Source organism: Muscardinus avellanarius (assembly GCF_963383645.1).
Source record: "Muscardinus avellanarius genome assembly, chromosome: 1".
Classification (NCBI taxonomy): Eukaryota; Metazoa; Chordata; class Mammalia; order Rodentia; family Gliridae; genus Muscardinus; species Muscardinus avellanarius.
The window spans coordinates 130,828,886-130,846,640 of NC_137786.1; the positions used below are offsets into that span (position 1 = coordinate 130,828,886).

At 43.8% G+C, this 17,755-nt stretch overlaps 1 protein-coding gene across 28 annotated transcripts in view; it reads left to right on the forward strand.

The window, feature by feature from the left end:
* APLP2 (amyloid beta precursor like protein 2) overlaps nucleotides 1-15,139 on the forward strand; it is a gene marked incomplete at both ends in the record, with an annotated part of 69,471 nt that extends 54,332 nt beyond the window's left edge. For 13 of the 28 annotated variants that reach the window (XM_080700007.1, XM_080699991.1, XM_080700008.1 and 10 more), the window contains 6 exons: nucleotides 1,111-1,210; nucleotides 4,625-4,777; nucleotides 10,367-10,452; nucleotides 11,334-11,408; nucleotides 11,738-11,893; nucleotides 15,038-15,139. In XM_080700007.1, the coding sequence (XP_080556133.1) occupies nucleotides 1,111-1,210; nucleotides 4,625-4,777; nucleotides 10,367-10,452; nucleotides 11,334-11,408; nucleotides 11,738-11,893; nucleotides 15,038-15,139 (672 nt within the window). Of the gene's footprint in view, nucleotides 1-1,110; nucleotides 1,211-4,624; nucleotides 4,778-6,493; nucleotides 6,530-10,366; nucleotides 10,453-11,333; nucleotides 11,409-11,737; nucleotides 11,894-15,037 lie in introns of all 28 variants that reach the window. The other 15 variants (XM_080700001.1, XM_080700012.1, XM_080699997.1 and 12 more) reach the window with 4 other exon arrangements.
* Nucleotides 15,140-17,755: the final 2,616 nt, after the last annotated feature.

Genomic DNA, 17,755 nt, shown 5'->3' on the forward strand with positions numbered 1-17,755 from the left:
GGTACTATAAAGACACAATTTTATAATATCCCATGCTGTGGTTCTTACCCTCCTGTGGGTACATGGCTCCTAATTCACCTGAGGAAGTCTCACAGTGCCGACACTTGCTGAGACTGTGGGTTGCACATTGCAGTTCCATTTGCCTTTTCTCTTAGGCACTCTTGTGCTTTCCCATCAATTTACTTGAATGACAGAATGGCACATATGAAATTAAATTGTTTTCATTCTTGCTTTTAAAGGCCAGGAATATATCAATCTACAATAAAGCATTTTTATATTTAACTTTTTTTCATTTTGACCCTTCATTGCTAATGGTTTCAAGCCCACATAATTAATGCATTGACTTCAAGCACCCTCTTTAGGAAAAACTCAAGAACTGCAAATGTGACCAGGCAGGGATAACATGGATCCGCGGAGCCTATGTGAGCTATAGTAACATGCCTCACTGTGTCATGGGGTGGATGTTGTCTCAAATCTTTCAGTTCCACCCTAAAGAACTTTTTTTTGTTCTTGGATAAACAATCTTAGAGGTTTTGCATTCAGAAAGAGAGATTAGTAAACTAAGGTAAATGTCTTCCTTGAACACTTTATTAAAAATCAGATTTTTTCCCCCCTAAAAGAATAGAGATTTAAGCGCCAAGCATGGTGGCGCACGCTTGTATCTATTGTTAGGCCAGTAATTTCAGTCTGTGTTTAATTCCATCTAATCTGACCAGTGACAAAAAATTTACTCTCACTCAGTAAAACCTTATTGACTATCCAGCACTGTACAAAGTAGGGATTTTTAGTATAGTTGGTGATAAGTGCCTAATATAAAAATCAAACCAACAACTAGCTAGCAAACATTTTTTAAAATTAAATTTTCTTCTGGCTGGAGCCCTCTCTTTAGATATTCTCTTATCATCGAGGAGCATCATAATGCTGTCTGAGCAGCCTTGTACTTCACTAGTTAGTAAATAGAGCACGGGGAATGACACATTTCTGCTCTGTTGGACTCTGTAGTGAATACCTCTTTGGAATGCTATGGACGTGTGTGGGTGTCTTGCTTGCAGTTTCCTCCTGGCCTGGTTATTTTCACTGATGAGACTTCTCCACCCTAACTGCTTCCAGGTGATGACACATCTCCATGTGATTGAAGAAAGAAGGAACCAGAGCCTCTCTCTACTCTACAAAGTTCCTTATGTAGCCCAAGAGATTCAAGAGGAGATTGGTGAGTGTTGGCTTATTGTCAGTGTCTGGTAGGACTTGAGGGTTAAGAGAAATAGGAGTAAGAAAGGCCAGTGAGGTCGAGAATTAGCACACCACGGCTTCAGAGGCCTGGAATCAACTAGAGCTCACACGGCAAGGTCGAGTCCCCAAGGACGGGTACACTGGCCAGGAGCCACAGAGCCTCGAGTTCCGTTGACCTTCATCTTGTTAGCGGAAGAAAATCTAAGGTGTGAAATTGCAGGGAACTAGGGTGTTTCCTATTACTATCCCCCGCCTTAATTGGTGTATTCAAGGCACCCTGTTTTTACAAATCCACACTTATTCTCCCACTCTTTATATTCTTCATTTGTTTAATAAATTTTATTATATCTATTGTGCATTCCCTACTAAAATGGTATGCCAGTGGATAGTATCTGCTAGAGTTCCTGTTAATAGTAGGAAAGAAAGACAGTAAAACAAGTATCAGATGGATTCCAAATGGGTAGAACATTACAACCAGGGTAACTTGAAAGGTGGGTAGTGGCTTTAGGTCAGGGCTGCTGCCTCTGGGGGACAGTAACCTGAGATCTGAATAAGCACAAGCCATCTGCAAAGATCACAAGGGAAAACACATTGTTAGCAGAGGGAAGCTGGCCTGAAGTTGAAGGCAGGTAGCATTGGCCAAAACACAGTGAGGGGGAATTGAGGTCAAAGAAGTAGGTGGGTCCAGATCGTGAAGAGACTTAATGAGTAAAATCAAGGAGTTTAGATTTTATTCTAGGATAATGGGAAGCTGTCAGGGATTTAAGCTTGGGAGTAACTATATTTGGATTATGCTTTTAAGAGAACTTTTTTTAATCACTTGGTTGCCATGTGGAGAGCTGAGTAACATTGGAAACCAGCCAGTGAGTGATTACGACAATCTAGGAGCGAGGTGGCGGTAATGTGCTAGATGTCTTTAGAAAGGTGTGTTTTAGAGGAAGAGGGGAGGGAGGGCGTGCAGAGGGTTAGGTGTGGGTGAGCAGGGAATAGCCTAGAGAATAGTGCTCAGGGTGTCACAGTGAGCAGTTGGTGGATGAATGCTGCTGCCACTGTTTGCTAAGGTGGGGACGAAAAGAAAGAATTCATTTGTACACATTAAAATAGGAAGTGTTTTTAGATGTTAAGTGGCAACAATCTAAGCTAGCCAGACAGATGGGCTGGAGGTTAGGCAGTAGTAACTGTGTTTAGGGAGACAGGTTTTGGAGTTAACAATATATGGTTGGTTTTGAAACTTGAGATCATTCGGGAGGCTGAGACCAGAGGATCGCGGTTCGCGGACAGCCTCAGCTACTTAGTGAGGCCCTCTGCAACTCAGTGAAACCCGGTTTCAAAATAAAGAATAAAAAAAAAAAAAAAAAAATAGGGCAGGGGATATAGCTCAGAGGTCAAATGTTCCTGGGTTCCATCCCCAGACCCTAAAAAACAACAACAACAAAAAAAAAAAACCTTGAGATCAGCCAGGCATTGTGGTACAGACTTTTAATCACAGTACTAGGAGGCAGAAACAGGAGGATTGCAGGTTCATGGCCAGCCTCAGCTACTTAGTAAGACCCTCTGCAACTTAGTGAGACTCTGTTTCAAAATAAAGAATAAAAGATAGGGCTAGGGGGATAGCTCAGAGGTAGAATGCCCCTGGATTCAATCTCCAGTGCTACAAGAAAAAAAATAAAGTTGAGATCAGAGAGGTGGGTCAAAACATATGAAATTGCAGTTATGTAGATGAGTAAGTCTATAAATTGAATGTTCAGTGAGCACTATGTTTTATATTGGTAAAATATTTATAATACTTTTTATAATTTTCTATACTGAAGATTTTTTATTCTGTTTATATTATTTATTTATTTATTTATTTATTTATTTATTTATTTATTTATTTATTTTGGTGGTACTGGGGTTCCTGGAAGCCCTTCTACCTCCGGGCTACACTCCCAGACCTATTTTTACATTTTTATTTGGAAACAGGGTCTCCTAAGCCAGCGCGCGCGGCTGGCTTCGAACCTGCGCGATCCTCCTGTCTCTGCCTCCCAAGCATGGGGATTACAAGCGTGCGCCACCACACCCAGCTATATTAATTTTTATACTGAAAAGTTGCTGGGGAAATTTTTGGTACTATTAATAAAAATAACTGCAGAAGCCGGGCTTGGTGATGCATGCCTGTAATCCCAGCATTTGGGAGGCTGAAACAGGAGGAGTACGGTTCACGGACAGCCTCGGCTACTACTTAGTGAGGCCCTTTACAACTCAGACCCTGTTTCAAAATAAAGAATAAAAATAGGTATGGAGGTGTAGCTGTGAGATAGAATGCCCCTGAGTTCTACCCCCAGTACAAAAAAAAAAAAAAAAAAAAAACTGCAGAAGATGTATGTTGCTTCATGTAATTGGTAATTATTTCATAGTGTATATCAAAACATCACATCATACATCATAAATACATACAATTAAGAAAGGCTCAGTGGCGCGCACTTGTAATCCCAGGAAGGTGATGAGAGAGGAGGATCACAGGTTCAAAGCTATCCTCAGCAAACTTAATGAGAGTCTCAGCAACCTGAGATAAAAATAAAATAAGCCTGGGGAGTAGCTCAGAGGTAAAATGCCCCCAGGTTTAATCCCCAGTAACACACACACACACACACACACACACACACACACACACACACACACGATTAAAACAAATCCAGCTGGGTGTCGTGGCACACGCTTGTAATCTCAGTACTTGAGAAGCTGAGATGGGAGGATCACAGGTTCGTGGCCAGCCTCAGCTACTTAGTGAGGCCCTTTGCAACTTAGACTCTGTTTTGAAATAAAGAATAAAAAATTGGGCGTGGTGGCGCATGCTTGTAATCCCAGCATTCGGGAGGCTGAGACCAGAGTATTGCGGTTTGCAGACAGCCTCAGCTACTTAGTGAGGCTCTCTGTAACTTAGTGAGACCCTGTTTCAAAATAAAGAATAAAAAATAGGGCAGGGGGCATAGCTCGGAGGTCTGATCCCCTGGGTTCTACCTCCAGACCTGCAAATAAAGAATAAAAAGAAAAGCCTGGGGGATGTAGCTTAGAGGTAGAATGTCCCTGGGTTCAATCCCCAGCACCACGCGCACGCACACACACACACACACACACACACACACACACACACACACACACAATTCAGACATTGGAGAAAACCACTTAATCAGAGAGTGGAGGTAGAGGATTGGGTGCTGGATGAAGCCCTGGGGTTCCTGCTAGTGCTGTGTGGTGCTGCAGAGTTGGGAAGGTCTTTCTTGGGAAACTGGGTCACAGACTGGTATGACATTCTGTGGATCTTGAGTTCTGGAATGACAAAAATCAGCATTTTAAACTGCTGGTCCCATACATAGTCACTGTCCTTCTGAAAGTTCCTCGCTGTGTCTTTCAGATGAACTTCTTCAGGAACAGCGAGCAGACATGGACCAGTTCACTGCCTCCATCTCAGAGAGTCCCGTGGACGTCCGGGTGAGCTCTGAGGAAAGCGAGGAGATCCCACCGTTCCACCCCTTCCATCCTTTCCCGTCCCTTTCTGAGAACGAAGGTGTGTATAGTCCTTGGTTCTTCTTGGCTATGGGATGGGAAAAGACAAAATGAGAAAATTGCGGTCTGTTTTTTGAAACTGAGTTGAGTTGGGAAGGTCATGTTCCTGGCAGGAGGCAGGGGAAAGGGAGACTGAACACCCCAAGCACTTGCTGTGTGTGGGCCCTGTGCTGGGTCCTTTTTAGCTGGCTTCAGCAGCACTATGAAGTCAGGAATATTCCTCCTGTTTGACAGATGAATTGCTTCAGATCCACTGCTCTTTCTGTTTGTGTGAGGCCCCTTACATGCGGAAGTCACTCTGAAGGTGGTATATAGCACTTTGATGTCATTACCTTTCATATGGGAGGTAGGTAGTAGAGGGACAGAGAAGGTATCTGGACCAGTTCAGGCTCACATCTCTGATGTGTGGGCTAAGACGCTATGTCAGGCATGCTTTCCTTTATTCTCTTCTTGGTTCTCCATGCCTAAAAGTATCTCTAAGGCCCGGCAGGGTGGCGCACGCTTGTAATCTCAGCATTTGGGAGGCTGAGACAGGAGGATCGCAGTTCGAGGATCGCTTCAGCTACTTGATGAGACCCTTTGCAACTCAGTGAGACCCTGTTTCCAAATAAAGAATCAAAAATAGGGTTGGCGGTGTTTCTCGGAGGTAGAATGCCCCTAGGTTCCATCCCCAGTACCACAGGGGAAAAAAATTAAAATTTTTTTAAGTATCTCTAAAAGCTGTGAATCTGCACCAGAAATAAGCAAGCTGCAAAGACCCATCCCCTGAGACTTGTCTGTGTAATCAGATTTTATTTACTGCTGCCGCCTGTGGTGATAGTAATGATAAAATGGCCCTCAGCTATGGAGTCCTGATTATATGCCAGCTTTAGTTAAGCACTTGGCTTGGATATTTTCTTCAATACTCAGAATAATCCTCTAAGGTAGGTACTCTTGAGTGTCCCTGTTGGGGAATGCCAAGGTATCAAGAGGTCGAGTACTTGCCCCCTGGTCTCCTGTGGCTTGGTTTAGGATTAGAACCCTACCTGATGGGTGTCTTACGGTTCCTGGGTACCGTCACATGCCTCTGACCAGATACAGTGCTGGAACAGAGGTCTGAGGAAAGCCCCAAATTGGATGGCAGGGATGGAAGGTGGTGTGTGCCAAGCAGCTTAGCCTTCAGGCCTTAACAGAAATGCAGTCTAAACTACTGTCGCAGAGGTACAAACTCAGTGCAGGGGATCTTGTAGTAATAAGACAGGAACTGAGAAAGTGGGTAAAGAGGTGTCACCCTATTCTTATTCTTATTCTTATCTTAAAAATCCCAAACTCTGAGGCTATAGGGTGGCCATGCATGGACTTTTATGTGCATTTGGGGTTAACATGTCTTGGACATAGCTTAACTAAGACCTTGTCTCCTTGTCAGTAAACCACAGTCCGTACTAACTACAAGTTTTGCTATTTTCTAAGAATAATTTTGTGGGACAAACTAATTTGGGAATTTTCTTAAAGGCACAAGTCAGATCTACTTTTTCCTCTGATCAAGGATACCTTTCAGTGATTTGCTGTGTGTCTTATTTCAGGTTTGTTTAGGGGATATTCCTACATGGTAATTAAGGAAAAAGACTTTTGTTGACATTACAGAGAAATTCTAAGACGGGAATTTTGAAAGAAGTCATTTTCTTTCTTAATCTCCTTTTTGCTATTTTTTTTTTTTTATTGTTTTCTTTTCTGCTAGACACTCAGCCGGAGTTGTACCACCCAATGAAAAAAGGTTGGTTTGTCAAAGATGTTCCCTTTAAGACCTTCATTCCTTTTCACTCCCCTGGTGTGTTGGAAGCTTCATTTTCCGTTTCATGCCATCACCTGACTTTTTCCACCTCATTTCTTCCGCCGTGGCCGTGAGTGGAGCCAGTGTAGCTCTGTGTCTGCATTGCTAGGAAGCTGATCTGGCTTCCTGGAGCTTAGTCCAGTGTCAACGGTATTGAGCACTGTGTGACTACCCTAGCTTTTCTTCTGGGATGTCCAGAGAATGCCCAGTAACCCAGAAATTTCCTGAGGCCTTTAAATCTGGGTAGATCTGTTTTTAGAATATTCCATTTAAGCAGGTTGGTTTTGAATTGCTAATGTGTGTGCATAGTTGACCGGTGGAGTCTTTTTTTCCTTTCCCTCTTCTTTTTTCTCTGCTTCCCCCTATTCTTTGCAGCCGTCCCTGCCCTCTGTCTGTGCCACTTGTCTCATGTCCCCTGAGTTGTCACATTTCTCCAACATTCTCAAGAAGCTGATAGATGAGAAAGGTCAAGGCAGGTGAATGAATTCTTGCTGTAGTGAGTCTCCAGTTTTTGAAGAGTTCACATTGTGGAAGCCGTGTGCTGAATTACCATGCTAACTCTGGTTTAATGCTCTGAACCATCCCTCTGGGCCTGATTTTGAGCTCTATTTCATAGATCGGGCAATTAAAGAATCCTCTGAGCTTGCCTGACTTGCTCCAAGTCTGAGCAAGAGGAGAGGCCTTGGGGTCTGAGCCCAAGTCTCTGTCCTCAGAGCCCACACAGTTTCTGCTGCCTAAGTTGCCAGCTGCTGAACCTTCGGAGGGGGGTCATCTAGAATAAAAGCAAACACTTTATGTTGCTAATGTTGTATTTTATGAGTCCACTCTTTAGCTTTGTCAGATTGGTTATGGATAGACCACGCAGTGTTCCTTGGCTCAGACTTTGGTGTTCTGGTTTATGCCACAGCATATTTACAGAACATAAAAGTGATTTGAATCTTCTGAAAACCACATTTATGTAAATACTTTATTGTGTTCTAGTCATGTATGCTACTTTGGAAAGCACTGTGCTAATGTTCCTCTCAGTGGAACATCTTAGATGCATATACATAAAGATGAATTTTCTAGAAGCTTACCTAGCTTTCACCTTTGTATTTAAACTGTTATGAGTTAGAAGAGCAATTTAACCATTAACTTTTGCTCTCTTAAAGTCACTTGTTTATACATTTTATTACGCCAAAGTGATTTTGGTTAATGTTTATGAAACGGTGGGTTATGCCATCAAAAAAGTTTTAGAACAGTCTAGACTAGTAGTAAGCCTTTTAAGTGAGTTGGTTTGGAACTTAATCGTGTGTGTGTGTGTGTGTGTGTGTGTGTGTGTGTGTGTGTGTGTGTGTTACTGGAGGTGGAACCCAGAGGCTTTCTACCTCCGGGCTATACTCCCAGCCCTATTTTATATTTTATTTTGAAACAGGGTCTCACTAAGTTGCTGAGAACCTCACTAAGTAGCTGAGGCTGGCTTTGAACCTGCACGATCCTCCTGTCTCAGCCTCCCAAGCGCGGGGATTACAAGTGTGCGCCATCACGCTCGGCGGAACTTAATCATTTTTAATAGGACCCTGCCCTTAAGACCTTTAAAATTCTAAGGAGAGAGATAGAGATGGAAGAAGCTCAGAATTCGAATTTACCAAGGTTGGTCCTTGCTGAGAACACCCTTCTATCTTTTTTTCAAATAATGGAGAACCCAGTATTGCTGCTTTATTGGCATTTTGAGACTTACAAGCCATCCTGATTTAACTAGAATCAAATCATACAGTTATTTTAATCTGGTGGTGCATGCTTTTTATCTCAGTACTGGGGAGGCCAAGACGGGAGGATCACAGGTTTGAAGGAAGCTTCTTCAACTTAGTAAGACCCTGTTTCCAAATAAGAAATAAAATTGGGTTGGAGGTAGAATGGCCCTGGGTTTAATCCCCAGAACAAAAAAAAAAGAAAAATTTTAGAAGAAATTACATTATTTGGGCTGCTCTGTTATAATTAGTTAATGAATTTAGTAGCCTGCTAGTTCAGTAGCTGTGGTAGCTCTTATCAGTTGTTCCTTATTTCTCAGAGTTGGGAATGAGTCTAAGCTGGGTGTGGTGGTGCACACCTGTAGTCCCAGTACTTAGGAGGCAAGGAGATCACAGATTCAAGGCCAGCCTCAGCAACTTAGCAAGGCTATGCTCAAAAAATGAAAAGGGCTGGGGGAGTAACTCAAAGCTAAACCTTGGGTTCACTCCCCAGTACTAATAAATAAATAAACAAGTCTTAGTGAGGCTCTCAGCAACTTAGTGAGAACCTGTTTCCAAATAAAATATATATTTAAAAAAAATAGCTCTGGGAGTATAGCCTGGAGGTAGAAAGCCTCTGGGTTCCATCCCCACTACCACAAAAAAAGTTTTGCTTTATGACTAGACTTGGCATCATTGCCTGCTTTTGACAAAGCCCAGGGCAGCAGTACTGTATATAAATTCACATTAGAATTTTACTCACTTGCAGGTAGTTGCCTTTGAATGTCAAGTGTGCAGTCAGATTGATCTGATCTATTTATTTATACAAGATTGAAGCCGGGCGTGGTGGCACACGCTTGTAATCTCAGCATTTAGAAGGCTGAGACAGGAGGATTGCGGTTTGTCGACAGCTTCAGCTACTTAGGCCCTTTGCAACTCAGTGAGACCCTCATTCAAAATAAAGGCTAAAAAATAGGGCTGGGGGTATTGCTCAGAGGTAAAACACCCCTGGGTTCCATTCCCAATACTGCAAAGAATAAAGATGCAAATCACAGGCATGTATATAGAATTGTGTGTATTGTTATTATAAGAAGCATGGGCTGGGATATAATAGCCCAATGGTAGATTATTTGTCTAGCATGTTTGAGGCTCCAGGTTCAAATCCCCAGTACCACAAAAAGAAAAAAAAGAAACTTAAAATAGCTAGAAATCACATGTTTTGAAGCTGAAAATATAGAGAATAGTTCCTTTTTCTCCCTGTGCTGGGTATAGTCTTGCTGTCACTCCCAAGTACCACATATGAGTAATGTTGACCCCCATAGCTAACCTTAGAAAGGGAGAGTTACTATTCTCGCTCCAGGTAAAGAGCAGCACCTCCTGTCCTGGTGCTCCACTCCTCCCTGTTGATGGAATGCTTTCTTCCTGTTTGTTCTGCACCTGCCCTTTAAGTTGTGACCCTCTAGAACCTAGGCTCCCAAAGGGATACAGCTCAGCAGGAGGCACAAGATTGATCATTTCAAACTGAGATTTTAAGTGCTGTAACCTGGGAGGAGCTGAGATTTAAAGGACAGATGGGGGCTTGCTGTGGGGAGGGAGTATGTGAGGAAGAAGGGATTGCCTGTGGACTAAGCTCACAGCACACATGCCAGTCAGCACTGCGCGCAGGTCCTTCATCCAGTGGGAGGTCCTGGGTGCTGAAGGGCCAGGTATGGGATAGCAGGCGCCCAGCAGTGTCACATAGGAGGAGTGGCATGTTCTCCATCCAGACTCTGCTTCTGTATTTCACAGCAAACGTCCTCCCCCAAAGGCTTATGCTCCATTTATTCCAAGTGGGAGACAAGTAAGCACTCTGTCTTCCTTCATTATACCCATCAGTCCTCAGAAAATGCCTGTATCATTCATCCTTATAGCGCAGTGGCACTATCATCCTCAAACACAGTGGCACGTTGAGTTGGGGTGGCAGGGGTGCTTGGTGAGGGCTCCCTGGCTCCCGGGTAGGAGTTGGCTGTCTCTGTGAGATTGGTCTGAGGTGGGTCACCTAAAAACTGAGCTGCATTCTCTCTCTACACAGGATCTGGAGTAGGAGAACAGGATGGGGGACTAATCGGTGCAGAAGAAAAAGTGATTAACAGTAAGAATAAAGTGGATGAAAATATGGTGAGCTCACTCTCTTTTCTGCCCAGCGCGTTTCCTTTTGACTCCCTGCTTTGAGTGGCTTGGTGGTATTGCTTCCAGATGCCCCTCTGAGAGTCTGCCTTCCTAGTAGGAAGTAGGGCTCCAGCATCTACAGAGATGGGCTGTGCTGTTTAGCTTCTGCAGATGGGAAGGGCTAAAAACTCTTTTGCCCCTGCAGTTCATCTTTTGCTATACAGTAGGAAAATAACAGCTAAATTTGCAACTAAAGATACCAATAATGTATTAGAGGCTATTTTCAGGTGAGTAGAGATTTAGTAACTTGAAAATTTAGAATAAAGTTGGGTTTGGTTCTTACATTGCCAGCCCTTTTGTATTCTTTTGGTATTCTCTATTACTTACATTTCTGGGTTCTATTTATTTATTTATTTATTTATTTATTTATTTATTTATTTATTAGTACTGGGGTGGAACCCAGAGGCTTTCTACCTTCGGGCTACACTCCCAGACCTATTTTTTATACTTTATTTGGAAACAGGGTCTCACTAAGTTGCTGAGAGCCTCACTAAGTAGCTGAGGCTGGCTTCGAACCTGTGCAATCCTCCTGTCTCAGCCTCCCAAGCGTGGGGATTACAAGCGTGCGCCACCACGCCTGGCTCTGGGTTGTTTTAGCTAAACTTGATACTTAAATGTGACTTCCTAGTGGTCCTGAGATGTCTCCACAGCAGTTACCAAGGGACAGCACAAGTGAAAATCCTTACCTGGCACTGCTGTTCACGAGTTTGCATTCACACCTGCTCCTTCCGTGCAGCCTTTAATGAATGGGTCTGCATGAGTGTGGCAGGCTGTATATTGAATGTTCCTCTCAACCAGTTGCTAGTTGCTGACATTTTTATGCCTTACAGGTCATTGACGAGACTCTGGATGTTAAAGAAATGATTTTCAATGCTGAGAGAGTTGGAGGCCTTGAGGAAGAGCCGGTATGTGTTCAGCTTCAGAACCCAATGTCAGGTTTCACATCCGCTTTAGCTACTCTGACTCTTAATTCAGGTAGGAAGTGAGATGTGCCTGGTGTTCTGAGTGAATAAGGGTCCCTCATGTCATTTCCCCATGCTTGTGAGTAAGAAAACTAAAATGAAAATCTCTCTGGGAATGGGAAACATGGATACCCTCTCCATATGGATATCACCTGTAGAGCCACCTTGGGCTTTAGAAACCGACCTAAACGCACATGGCTCTCCTGGGTTACTGGACTCACAGTTGCCAAGTGGCCACTGGGACTTTGTTCTTTGTCTGCGTTGTCATTTAGGAAGCGGTGGGACCTCTGCGGGAGGACTTCAGTCTAAGCAGCAGTGCCCTCATTGGTCTGCTGGTCATTGCAGTGGCCATTGCCACAGTCATCGTCATCAGCCTGGTGATGCTGAGGAAGAGGCAGTATGGCACCATCAGCCATGGGATCGTGGAGGTGAGGAGCTGGCTGGCTCTATGCCTTTGGCCCAGGTGGGCTGGGGGCAGGAACAGCATGGAATTCAAACATCTTAACTTCTTGAGTACTGGATGTGTTGCCATCAATTACATTACTCACGGGATTATTAGGTCATGTTTTGGAAATCAGCCATCACTGAATTATGCTGATCCTGTTTCAAGGAGCAGTCACCAACTTTTAGTATTAATTTGGGCTTTGATTGTGAATATCAGAAAATCATAAGAACATTTTATACTATAGAGAGTAAGAATGTTTTCTCAAGAGTATGTCCTTCTGGGCACGAGGATCACAGGTTCAAAGCCAGCCTTGGCATTTAGTGAGGCTCTCAGCTACCTAAAGTGAAACCATTTTCAAATAAGAAACAAAATCGCAGTGGGAGTGTAGCTTGGAGGTAGAATGCCTACTGGTTCAATCCCCAGGGCAAGAAAGGGCGTGGGGGTCGGGCATGGTGGCGTACCCATGCCCGACCCCCATGGGATTACATGGTGGTGTAATCCCAGCGCTTGGGAAGCTGAGACAGGATCGCATAGGCTCAAAGCCAGCCTTGCCTACTTAGTGATGCTCTCAGCAACTTAGTGAGACCCTGTTTCCAAATAAAGTATAACATAGGTCTAGGCATATAGCTGGGAGGTAGAAAAGCCTCTGGGTTCCACCCCCAGTACAGTGAAAAAAAGGGGAGACTTTTTTTTTCTGTAGTAGTAGTACTGGGGATGAAACCCAGGGGCATTCTACCTCTGAGCTATACCCCCAGCCTCATTTTTTTATTTATTTTGAAACAATGTCTCACTGAGTTGCAAAGGGCCTCACTAATGTAGCCGAGGCTGTCCTCAAACCATGATCCTATCTCAGACTCCCAAATGCTGGGATTACATGTGTGTGCCACCATACCCAGCTAAAATAGGGGGGGTGGTATTTAAAAATGAAGAACTGAGCCGGGCGTGGTGGCACATGCTTATAATCCCAACATTCAAGAGGCTGATACCGGAGGATCGCAGTTTGTGGACAGCTTCAACTACTTAGTGAAGCCCTCTTTAACAACTTAGTGAGGCCCTCTGCAACTCAGTGAGACCTGGTTTCACAATAAAGAATAAAAAAATAGGGCAGGGGGTGTAGCCCAGAGGTAAAATGCCCCTGGGTTCCATCCTTAGACCTGCAAAAAAAAAAGAAAGGAAGGAAGGAAGGAAGGAAGGAAGGAAGGAAGGAAGGAAGGAAGAAAGAGAGAGAGAGAAAAGAAAGAATAAAAAAATAGGGCTGGGGTTGTAGCTCAGAAGTAGAATGCCCCTGGGATCTATCCCCAGTACCGCAAAATAGATAGATAGATAGATAGATAGATAGATAATAAAAATGAAGGACTTCCAGCTGGGCGTGTTGGCGCATGCTTGTAATCCCAGAATTTGGGAGGGTGAGAACTGAGAATCACAATTCGCAGACAGCCTCAGCTACTTAGGCCCTCCACAACTTGGTGAGACCCTGTTTCAAAGTAATGAATAAAAAATAGGGAGTATAGCTTGGAGGTCGGTGCCCCTGGGTTCCATCTGTAGACCTGCAAAAAGAAGAAAAAAAGAAGGACTTCCAATACTACTGCTTATTTTTTTCAGTGTGCATGCTGATAAGTACTCTACCACTGAAAAGTACTCCCAGCCCAGCTTCTCTTTTTTTAATGGGGAGGTTAGGAGGAAGAACAGGAAACTTAGAAACTAGAGTCCACGCAGGCCGTTTCTGTTCTGTCTTCTGCTGATTTATAATTGGATCTGTTTGCCACTTATTTTTAGAGTATGGTGGCAAATATCCAGAGTCTCTTGATTCTAAATATAAATACAATAAGGAATATAATGTGCACTGGAAATTTAGGTGTTTTATTGTGTGGAGTGCCAAAGATGGAACCTAGGACCTGGCACATGCTAGGCAAGCATATTACCACGGTGCTACATCCCCGGTCTGAATGTAAGTTCAAATGCAAGTCTGTAGCTTGGTCTTCTCTCCTGCTGGAAGCTGGCCTAGCTGTCGAGTTTCAGAGCTGGAAAAGACTAGAGGCCATCTGGCCTACTCCCTTTTCATAGTTGAGTGATGTGGCTCACCTCCACTATCCCACATGTCATGTAGCAGAACAGAGACCTGCTTGGACCAAGCTTCAGGACTCTAGTTGTAGAGAGAAGTTGTACTTCTTTCACCACCTACCTTTCTTTCTTTCTTTCTTTCTTTCTTTCTTTCTTTCTTTCTTTCTTTCTTTCTTTCTTTCTTTTTCTTTCTGGTGGTACTGGGGAGGAACGTAGGGACATTCTACCTCCAAGCTACACCACCGGCCCTATTTTTTTTTTCTTTGTTTTGAACAGGGTTTCACCTGCTGGGTATGGTGGCACATGCTTTTTTTTTTTTTTTTTTTTTTTTGTGGTGGTACTGGGGTTCTTGGAAGCCCTTCTACCTCTGGGCTACACTCCCAGACCTATTTTTTTATATATTTTTTTTTTCCTTTGGAAACAGGGTCTCTTAAGTCAGCGAGGCTGGCTCCGAACAAAGGGACACACACTTTTAATCCCAGCATTTGGGAGGCTGAGACAGGAGGATTCCACAGATTCAAAGCCAGCCTCAGCTTCTTAGGCCCTTTGCAATGCAGTGAGACCCTGTTTCAAAATAAAGAATAAAAAATAGGGCTGAGGGTGTAGCTCAGAGGTAGAATGCCCCTGGGCTCCACCCCCAGTACCACCAAAAAAAAAAAATAATAATAATAATAATAATAATAATAAATACAAAATAGGGCAGGGGGTGTAGCTCGGAGGTTGAATGCCCCTGAGTTCCATCCCCACACACCCCCCCCCCCAAAAAAAAGAAACAGGATTTCACTGAGTTGCAAAGTGAGCACTAAGTAGCTGAGGCTGTCCTTGAACTGTGATCCTCCTGTCTCAGCCTCCCAATCCCTGGGATTACAAGCCTGTGCCACCACACCCAGCTCTTTACTCTTTTTCTGTGTTCTTATCACCAGCTTGCTTTTGGTTTCTCCAGTGGAAACAAGATGCTGGGTCGCTTTGTTCCTAGAATATTGTGCAGCAAACAGCTTAGTCTTCTGGTGCCTGTGCAGGCCTCTTCCAGCGCACTTCCAATAACCTGTAATCATTGTTCTTCCAGGTTGACCCAATGCTCACCCCAGAAGAGCGTCACCTGAACAAGATGCAAAACCATGGTTATGAGAACCCAACCTACAAGTACCTGGAGCAGATGCAGATTTAAGCTTCAGGAAGCGTGTGGCACATTGGGTGGAGGGGTGGTGCAGGTGGGCCAGAAGCCCAGCATCGGATGGAGCGCTGACCCCAGTTGCTGCCAGAGGGTCTCACCTTCCACCCTGACCTTTTGCATCATTAAGACTATAAAGTACTACTGTAGAATTGCAATTTCCATTCTTTTAAATGGGTGAAAAATGTTAATATAACAATATATGATATATAAACCTTAAATGAAAAAGATCTATTACAGATATCTGGATGTAGTTTTCTTTTTTAAATTAATCAGAAGTCCCACTTGTATTGTCTCACACATGCTCTCTTGTAAATGGAAATGTTGGTTCCAGTGATAGACTGTACGTGCAGGCTGTTCCAGTTATGATATACAAGTCAATTCTTAGGCTCATCCACTGTCCTAGTTTTTATTTAAAAAAAATAATAAAGTAAAAAAAGAAGGCAGTATTCCCTTTGTAAACTTTTAAAAAGTTGCTGAGAAACTGAGTGGAATAGGGCATTGTCCTTAACCACTGAAGCACATCCTGGTACCCTTACTAAATGGTTCTGAGGTTCCTGGAAGTCAAGCGCTTCCAGTGCTGGTGCCTCGGTGTCTGCGCGCCAGCTCCCCACCAGGGGTCAGTGCATTTTTGTTTACCCCCTCTGAGCAAGCATAATGGGGGTGTCCAAGGCTGCTCTTCCAAATCCAGTTCTTCCACAGCAACCAGCCTGTAGATTGTACACGACATCCTTTCACCATCTGTCAGTCACTTATTGTAGCTTTCTACTACTCACCCCCCTCTAAATATATCCAAATGTGCAGGCTCTCCCCCCTGGATGTCTCCCCAAGGCACTGACCTGCGGCCCTCCCTTGGTACCTCCACTTCTGCCCTTCCTCTGGCCCCAGCCTTGCTGTTCACTCAGACACCCACAGTAAGTCGGCGGCTGAGACCCAGGAGAGCATAGGGGGCCTGTTTTTGTGAAAGGAGAGGGTTCCAGGTTATACATGAAATAGAATCTATAGACACTGTGGAAAGCTTTGAAGATTTTTTTTTTTTTTTCCTTCACATGAGTCCTTGTAATGCTTGTATAGTTGATGTTAATACTCACAGACCCCCCCCCTCTTTAATTTGAAGGTTCTGGTAACCTGTAGTATATATATATATATATATTTTCTATTTTCCTGTGGCTTTTTTTTCCTTTTTCCTCTCTGACCTTATCCATGTCTCTTCCCTCTATGCACAGATTAAACTTCACCTACAGACTCCTTAATATGATCTGTGGAGAATGTACAGAATTTAAACACATCAATAAATATTTTAACTTCCACTGAGACTCTGTATTTGATTGACACGGCACTGATCTGTGAGGATGGTCTTACCTCCTGCCTATGGAGATGGTGGGTTTCTGCTTCTGTGAAGGACAGCAGATTGGGGGCAGTGGCTAGAATAAGCCGACATGAACAGGTCTCATGGGGGGGGGGGTGGAACCCAGGGCCATTCTACCTCCGACCTACACCCCCAGCCCTATTTTTTATTCTTTATTTTGAAACAGGATCTCACTGAATTGCAAAGGGCCTCTAGCTATCCACGAACTGAGATCTTCCTGTCTTACCCTCCCAAATGCTGGGTTTACAAGCATGTACCACCATGCTCAGCTCAAACAGGCTCTCTGAGTTAGGTGTGCTCTGTGCTGGCCTTGACCCTGCAATTCTCCTATCTTGGCCTTCCAAGTGCTGGGGGGGGGGGTGTTACTAAGGATGGAACCCAGGGGCATTCTACCTCTGAGCTCCCAGCTCTATCTATTTATTCATTTAGTGCTGGAGGTTGAGTCCAGAGGCATTTTACCCCTAAGTATCTCCCCTAGCCAAGTTTTATTTTTTATTTGGAAACGGTCTCAGTAGGTTGCTGAGAACCTCAATAAGTTGCTGGGGCTGGCTTTGAACCTGCGGTCCTTCTGTCTCAGCCTCCCAAATGCTGGGGCTACAAGCGTGCACCACCAGGCCCAGACAGGTGCTGGGTTTCTAAGTGTGTAGATTGTATCACTGTGCCTAGCAGCAGATCTTGACTTGGGCTCAAATTTCATTTTTTATTCCAAAACTAAGAAGGAAAGTTTGCTTAGGACATTAATTTAGCGAAATTGAATTTAGGCTACCAATAATAATTAATTTGAGACTTCTTAGTGATACTGGAAACAATGAGTAGGGCTTATGAGTGAATTTTGAAAGAAATGTTTGCAGCTCCTGTTTTCTTTTTCTTTTTCAGGAGTGGTTGTACTGGAGATTGAACCCAGTGTGGCTCTACCTTTGAGCTACATTCCCATCTCTGTTTTATTTTTTTGTATTTTGTGAGTTTTTTTTTTCTTTATTTTTGTGGTACTGGGGATGGAACCCAGGGGTGTTATACCTTCAAGCTACACCCCCAGCCCTATTTTTTATTTATTTTGAAACAGAGTCTCACTGAGTTGCAAAGGGCCTCACTAAGTAGCTGAGGCTGTCTGCAAACTGCAGTCCTCCTGTCTCAGCCTCCCAAATGCTGGGATTACAAACGTGTGCCACCATGCCCAGCAGTTGTTTTTTGTTTTGAAACAGGGTCTTGTTAAGTTATGGTACACTGGCCTCAAACCTGCCATC